This window comes from Schistocerca piceifrons, chromosome 8 (genome assembly GCF_021461385.2).
Source record: "Schistocerca piceifrons isolate TAMUIC-IGC-003096 chromosome 8, iqSchPice1.1, whole genome shotgun sequence".
NCBI lineage: Eukaryota > Metazoa > Arthropoda > Insecta > Orthoptera > Acrididae > Schistocerca > Schistocerca piceifrons.
Window position 1 is genome coordinate 221,892,217 of NC_060145.1, and position 8,648 is coordinate 221,900,864.

Consider the following 8,648-nt stretch of genomic DNA (forward strand, 5'->3'; position numbering starts at 1 on the left):
GAATATGGTGGATGGCAATGTGCGGCTGTTTGCTGATGATGCTGTGGTGTTCGGGAAGGTGTCGTCGTTGAGTGACTGTAGGAGGATACAAGATGACTTGGACAGGATTTGTGATTGGTGTATACAATGGCAGCTAACTCTAAATATAGATAAATGTAAATTAATGCAGATGAACAGGAAAAAGAATTCTGTAATGTTTGAATACTCCATTAGTAGTGTAGCGCTTGACACAGTCACGTCGATTAAATATTTGGGCGTAACATTGCAGAGCGATATGAAGTGAGACAAGCATGTAATGGCAGTTGTGGGGAAGGCGGATAATCGTCTTCGGTTCATTGGTAGAATTTTGGGAAGATGTGGTTCATCTGTAAAGGAGACCGCTTATAAAACACTAATACGACCTATTCTTGAGTACTGCTCGAGCGTTTTGGATCCCTATCAGGTCGGATTGAGGGAGGACATAGAGGCAATTCAGAGGCTGGCTGCTAGATTTGTTATTGTTAGGTTTGATCATCACGCGAGTGTTACGGAAATGCTTCAGGAACTCGGGTGGGAGTCTCTAGAGGAAAGAAGGCGTACTTTTCGTGAATCGCTACTTAGGAAATTTAGAGAACCAGCATTTGAGGTTGACTGCAGTACAATTTTACTGCCGCCAACTTATATTTCGCGGAAAGACCACAAAGATAAGATAAGAGAGATTAGGGCTCGTACAGAGGCATATAGGCAGTCATTTTTCCCTCGTTCTGTTTGGGAGTGGAACAGGGAGAGAAGATGCTAGTTGTGGTACGAGGTACCCTCCGCCACGCACCGTATGGTGGATTGCGGAGTATAGATGTAGATGTGTTTGTGTGTGTGGGCAGGTCCTGCGCGGGCAGCTGGTGTCTCCCAGCAGCGCGTGGCCGCAGTACACGGTTGTGCGCGGCAGCGCGTGGTGCGCCCAGCCGCAGGCGCATGCGCAGCCGCGCAGCCGCAGCAAGTCTCCGCCGAGGCCGAGGCGAGCCGCGGCTGCCGCAGCCGCCAGCAGCCGCTACGCCGAGGCGGCCAGGTTCCTGGGCGGCCTGTCGCAGCGGCTGCGCGACGCCGTGGGGGGCGGCGGAGGCGGCGGGGGCGGCGGCCACCCCCAGCACCACCTCCAGCAGCAGCAGTGCTCGCTGTACGGCACGGCGGCGCGCAGGCGCAGCACGCCCGACGTCTTCCGGTCGGCGGAGAACTTGTTGGCCGGCGCCGGCGGACACCGCCTCAAGTCCGTCATCAAGAAGGCGCGCCGCCCCGACTGCCGCGCCGAGCCCAAGAAGGTCACCTTCAGCGCCTACGCCACCGTCCAAGTCGTCGACTGAGCCCCCTCGCTCCTTCGTCACCGCCGAGAAAGTGCGCCGCGACGCGAAATGCAAAAACGAGATGCGGCGTTCCGCGCTGTTTACTGAGCTGCCAGGGGGTAAAAATTAATGCTGATGAATTTTCCCGTCCTTGCGTGAAGATACGATCTTATATATAGTCATGATCACAAAATTTGCCCATCGTAAAGGCTGGCGCAATAGAGCTCTGTCGAAGAACGGAAGACAAACGTAAATCAAGACGCACCAGTGCTCAAATGTGTCATTTATTTAATTTCCAACACAATGTGTTTCAGCAACACACGACACCACTATCAAGTACTAGAAAAACGTGAGGTAAAGTGGCCATTCTAAAGAAGTGTGTTACAGCATACCACATATTTTTAAGTGAAAAAGGAAGAAATATATATATAGGAACCATATCCATTTTTCTGAAGGCTTACATAGTGTCCATTTGCCCCTACCGAAGCAGATAATGAGCCATTGCAACAGAATGCCAAGCCATTGTTCTGAATTCTGGTCGTATTTCCTAGGCAATTTGATGCCCTAATATCAGAAATAATACCAAGCACCTGCAGCAGACCGTTTCCAGTCGTGTTTATATTACACTAAATATAAGAGAACAGAGGTGGTCTTAATTATTATACATTAATTAACTCAAAATCCCTTAGAGGGATCGAATGATGGATGACAGCTTTGTATATAAAAGAGTATAAAACTCAATCTCATCTGTAGTATTGTTTTTGATATGTGAAAGTAACTGTTATTGGAGTAGAAACCTTGACCACTCTTTCCAAGTACCGTGGTCACTTTCCCCCATCAGTCACCTTGTCAGCATTAGTTGTTCACAGAGCAAACCATCACACTCAAAGAAGCAACAAAGAACTTCATTTGTAGCCTAAAACGCATTGTTTAAACACTCATATCGTAAAAATATATTATTCAGCATATATATGAGATAACAAGAACAATATAAATGACTTACCTTGCATCAGACAACTGAAAATTAGAAAAATTTTACGTAAAATAGTAGGACAAACGTCTTCTGTCAAACTGAAGATGTATGTTACATCTAGTCTGACCAGTTCTCACCAGGCTGCAGCGCTGTTCATGACAAAAAATATGTATTGGGCCATTTCCCATGCAGGCCACTTTATCCCACATTCCTCGTTGCCATTAGGCACAATCAAAAATAAACAAATGGCAAACATGCACTGTCACACGTGTGAAACATAATACGTATTATGGTACAGTGTTCATAATTAATGGTGGCATTAATAGAATTTGCTTCTTGATGATGCGATTGTGTCTTTCAGAAACACATGTCTCCAAATAAATTTAATTACACATTTCGACAACTGGTGTGTCAGAACTTCCTTACCCATCTCATGATACAGTTATGCTATGGTCTGCAACAGATAAAAAAGAATTAAATGCTGTGGAACCACACACCATGTGAATACCAGATTTACTCATAATGTTTTAACTGACACCTTCCAAAAATAAATTTAGGTAATGTATTTCTTCCTTCTTTGTAGGTGCAAGTCTGCAGTCCTGGTACACAATGAAATCATTGTTGGAAAGTATTGAAGCACACTGGTAGAGTGCCCAAAACAAAATGATGTAGCCTACTGACAAAGTGGAGATGGACTGCACCATTGTGATCTGGCTCATGTTCTGGTGATGTGCTATGGTACTGTAGCACAGTGATTTCATTATGTAACAGGACTGGGAGGATATACTGCACATAAACAAATTTTTATTTAACTACATTTTCTGAAATGATAATTAAAATTTGATGGCTATCTCACAAAAAAGGTCCTCAGTCATGGCAGAGCCTTTGCCACTTGTTTCTTTACATGACACTGTTTCAGCTTCCTGGTTCATCACAGAGTTTTGCTGGACTGAAAGTCTGAATTCGATTAACACTATAAGGCAGTGTAAAAATGTCATTAATAGAATACAGTGAGCTTGGCTATCAAGTTTGAACATATATGCATAATTTGGAAATTGGTTTGTAAGATTTTTTCTGTCAATATCAGAACCATTGAAATACTTGTTGTTGCTTGCATCATGCATATGTATATTAGCTATTTTGTTTCATTGTTCCACATCCTTCAGCTTCCATCTTACAGTATCTCTACAAAGTCACAATCACAGATCTAAGCAGAACATTACAGTACTACTGAAATGACAGTTGTCTTATTGTGGTGATGAAAGAACAAATTTATCTGTACAGAACATACTATACCAACCATAAATTCGACATTTTGGGAATATGCATTTATGAGTACTTGTGCTATGTTGTAGAAAATACATACTAAACCAGGACTCCCACTATAAGACAAACTGTTTAAATGTACAATAAAGTATTTCAAAAGCTATACAGTTTGCATTCACCACAGTGAATGTTTGTTTCAAAGTGAATTACATTTTTCATTGAACACAGCACTGCAAAGGCAAACACACAATAAAAAGAAAGGAAAGAAAAAGATAAAATTTTTGTGATTGTGTTAATGTACACACTTTATTAAGTTGGTGTCATCTGGGCATTCACAAGTCAGTTTGGCGGTGGAACAAGAATTGATAAGGATAATTTTGGGTGACTTAAGCCCACAATGTGGAAGTACATCAGCATTAATCTTTTCTTCTTTTGTGGCAGTAGAATGCAGCTCTTACTTTTGAAACCATATGAAAGCTAATGGAACCTAAAGTAAACTACTGTATACCAGAAAACTGTTAAGTTTTTATGATTGTATTTTAATGACTATGTCATATTGTATATTCTTTCTTCTTCCTGTTCCAACATACACTCCAGCAATGGATGCAAAATATTGTAACATTTCTACGCATGATGTAGAACATGTTATCCAGTATTTTCACCCGCACTTATGTATTATAATCGCACAACCATCACATTGCTGTAATATGTACATAGTAGCAACCTCTTTCATCTTATGGAAGTAATCAACAAGTTTAAATATTGACTGAAGTCATTTCATTCATAAGTCAAATGCTTTTCTGTTTTATGTATGAGTAAAATAGAGAAGGACCACTTAATCAAACTGTAACCAAATAACTATGGCTTAAGACTAATGTAAATATGTTTCATCTGAAGGAAATTGAAACTTCCTACATTGCTCACTTTTTAAAATTACATTAACTTGGAACCTCACTTAGCCATTAAAAGTTTTTTATTATATGCAATGAATTATAATTTTTCATTTAGTAATTACTTGTTGTTTGAAATTTGTTCTTTCTTGAACAATGTGAAATAGCCAGTGAAGCTTAGAAACAAACTCTCAAATTTTTAAAAGTCTTTAATAAGGATATTGTAGCTTTTACTCTTTCCACATTCTTTCAATAATATATAAATAGTTGTATGAAAATTTGAAGTGATACTTCTTTGACCCATGTCATACCAAGCACCTACGATCCCTTATGAATGTCTCTCATATTTAAAAAAATTATCAGCTGAACAGTCATCCTGTGTGTCACAAATTCCAGATCATTTTGACCAAAAACATACTGTGACAAAAGAAAACTTCAAAAACAAATTACTAAGCTGTCTGAGCACTACTCTAATTCTCTTTCAGTTGTATTGTCTATGTTCCTAATGTAATTCTACATAGGGTAATAGTCTAGAAACAATCTGAATACCACTCAGTAGGGCTGCAAATACATCAACTTAACGAACAGCTGTGATATGTTTTAATTCGCTGGCACTTGCAGAAATATCAGTGCTATTTCATGACATATGTAACATATACTTTAGTAGAAATGTTCTGGTACAATATAAATACATTAGGAATAAAGGAGACCACTCACCAAAAAGCGGAAGTATTGAGTCATCAACAGACACACACAAAAAAGAAAGAAAGCTTGCTAGCTTTCATAGCATTATATATGTTGTTTAGTAACCACACATGTATTGTCTTGAAACATAGCAATCCTTCATCAAGCATTGCTTCTTTTGGCTTTGAAATGCTTTTTAAAAAATTTTGAAAGAATTGACTACTTTTCCCACCATATTTATGTCTGAGTTGAAACAGTTTAGTCCAAGAGATTATCTTTCAAGTCATTTGCCCAAGAAAGTGACATTAACATGAAGTCACTTCATTAACACAACATAAACATTGCTGCTTTCAATACTAGTTTATATTTGTTTTATCATTACTTGTTTTTTATTTAAAATGCCCACCACTAACCAAAGTGAGTATACATGTTTCAAATTTGTTCTATTCAGGAATACCCAAAGTAAGTCTCATGATAAGGACCTATAACTTCGAACACTGTATGACGAATTTCTGCTGTAAAACAGCCAGAAAATTTATGTTATTTAGAATGTACAGTAGTAACCAGTTTAACATGAGACTTATGGAGTCAAAGTGAAAAAGCTAATGAACAGCTGACTACCTGTTGCAGCTTCATGACGATTCAGGTAACATAAGTATGTAGCATGAATTTCAAATTTAATATGGTAAGTATTATTGTCTATCTAGCTCCAAGAATCTACACCAAACAATGAGATACACATGTTGAGAGGAACACATTGTTTGAAATTCTGAACACAGCAGGGAAAAAGTAGAGGGAGGAAAAAGATATCTACAAATAGTGCGAACAGTAGACTGCCGTTGCAAGAGTCATAGCACATGAAAGGGAACCACTAATTAGGGGGTGAGTGAGACTCGGTTACAGCTATCCCATTTTTTATTCAGTTTGTGTTTACAGCTAGTGACAAAGGAAACCAGTGATAAATTTGGAAAGGGAATTAAAGTTGAAGGAGAAGAAATAAAAATTTTAAGTTTGCCAATGACACTGTAATTGTGTCAGAGAAGCAAAAGACTTTTGGAAGAACAGTTGTGCAAAATGCACAGTGCCCTCTAAAGAGGCCATGAGATGAATATCAACAAATGTAAAACTAAGGTATTGGAATGCAGCCGAATTAAATTGGAAGATGGTTGATGAACTAGATTAAGAACTGAGGTAGTAGAAGCAGAAATTGAGTTTTACTATTTGTGCAGCAGAATACCTAATGATGATTAAACATATCTATGGCATTGTTGACTGTTGATAGTGCATATTCATTTTTCGTCATATGACTGAAAATCAAAAATCTTTCATTTTCACTACATGGCAGCCAGTTCATGTGTAACTTCATTTATGTGGCGCATGGTGTCGAGGGAGCAGTGGGAGAGGGGGAGGGGGGGTTCCACAACACCTGGACCCCCTGTTGGACTACATCCTTGTAACTACTGAAGAGATACTGCATCAAATTTGTGAGAACAGAGCTTTATGGCCCAAAGTTACTAAGGGAAAGGTGGCATTTCCAGTCATATCCTGAGAAATTGAGGAGCAATGAATAGTGAAGAGTACTCAGGGGTGTAAAAACTGTAAACATAGGCCAATGTTCACATACAGAAACCAAGAGATGAACGGTCTAGCCCAGGTCAGACTAGTGCGGAGAGCTGCTTCAAAACAGTGTTCAGGCTACAGATTGCAACATTAACAACTACAGCAGTTCACATTATAACTACTCCTCATGCTACACATAAGTTCACAGACAAACAGGAGTTTGCTTTATACAAAAGTGGTAAGTACCTCGAATTAAGCATCCTTTCACTATAAAGCTGTTTTATCAATTATGATTGAGTTTAATCTATAGTCAATCTATGTGACTGAGAAATCGGCATCATGACGCTACTACGGTCATGTCAGGTATCCAGTCAAGTTAGAAGAAAAGTCACAACTGACTTTAATAATGAATAACTTGATACTGGAAAAAATTCAAGAGTAACATAATAAATGACACACTGTCTTTCACCATTGAACTTATTACTACAAAGTTCACACACAAAATCAATGTCATCAATATTACCCATAGAGAAAATGACACAATAAGGATAGGGGGAAAAACCACTTCCGAATTGACTGCAAGACTTTCCGAATCAGCATGCATATTTTACGTACAATCTTTCATTATAAATATGACTGCAACGCACTTCATCAAGAGTGCTATACATACCAGGAAATAGTTTTTAAGGTTAAAACTAAAAAAATAAATGAAAACAAATTCTGCTTGTTGTCTGAGAGAACTATGATATTTAATGTGCAGACAATTAAAATTTCCACCTTTCCTAACCACCCATGAAATTTGTTTGTCCACGCAGTAAGCAGCAGCCAGCAATTACAACAATGCAGACAGCGCTAAAGTGTACAGGAAGTGACAACAGACACATGCGTAAAATACGTTTGTTTGTTTAAAATCTGGTTTGTGTGTTGACACATGAAACTTGTGGAGTTGTTAATGTAGTTATAGTATTTTACATCTTGTCAGTTATATAAGTCTCAAAATTATATTGTTGTCCTGCACAGGGCAGAATAAGTTTTATAATCACTTATGGAACAAATAAATTACAAGCGTTAGTGAAATTTTATCAATTATTTTTTTCTACCAACAATTTTTTTTTGAAGACTGGATGTGAATAATTACGAGAATGAAACTTATCTAGAGACAGTATGGTTTACAACCCTTATGTTAACAAAATGAATGTAAGTATCGAACTAAGATAAAAATAATGGAGTCAGATACTTGATTAAAGGCATTAGAAAGAATGAAAAAGGATACATCTGAAAATGGAGGGAACATGTCCGCGTTTTTTCGTCTTTTCTGAGTAAGAATAAAGAAGAAATTTTAATGGAAGTAACGTGATAGAAAACAGAAAATGAACTGAAAACTAGCAATAAGGACTTTTTTGGTGCCAAAAAACATCTTTTTAAGTCGAGTAAAGAAAATTATTTACTTTATTATGTTTCTCAGAGGGCGTTGTAAGTGAAGGTACAAGAAAGGCATGAATGTTCATGAGCGAGAACATTATAACCACCTGCTTAGTAGCTTCTTTGTCTGTCTTTGGAACGAAATAGATCACTGATTCTGTGTATCAAGAATCTGACGGTAGATTTGTGGAGTGTGGAAGTATGTGGCATTTGATGTCTACGGACAGGTTATGCAATTCGCGTAAATAACAGGCCGCTGACCTGCGTACACAGTGATGGCGTCCGACGGCGACCCAGATGGGTTCCACGGGATTTGCACAAGGCGAATTTGGTCACCGAGACAGCAACGTGAGTTCACTATACCTCAAACCACTGTAGCACAGTTCTGACTCCGAGATGTGGACAATCTGTTGCAAATTGCCGCCGTGGAAGAAATCAAGCATGAAGGGATGTAGGTGGTTCCCAGCTGTCAACGTGCTTTCGATTACTACCGCAGGTCCCATGCAAGCGGAGGCGAATATATCTCATAGCACAATA

The 8,648-nt window shown here is 38.8% G+C and overlaps 1 protein-coding gene across 1 annotated transcript in view; it reads left to right on the top strand.

Moving 5' to 3' along the window:
• LOC124712223 (atrophin-1-like) overlaps positions 1-4,628 on the top strand; it is a 391,525-nt gene extending 386,897 nt beyond the window's left edge. Inside the window, exon 5 of the mRNA XM_047242517.1 lies at positions 861-4,628. Within this exon, the coding sequence (XP_047098473.1) occupies positions 861-1,337 (477 nt within the window). The 3' untranslated portion in view covers positions 1,338-4,628. The remainder of the gene's footprint in view (positions 1-860) is intronic.
• The last annotated feature ends 4,020 nt before the right edge of the window (positions 4,629-8,648 follow it).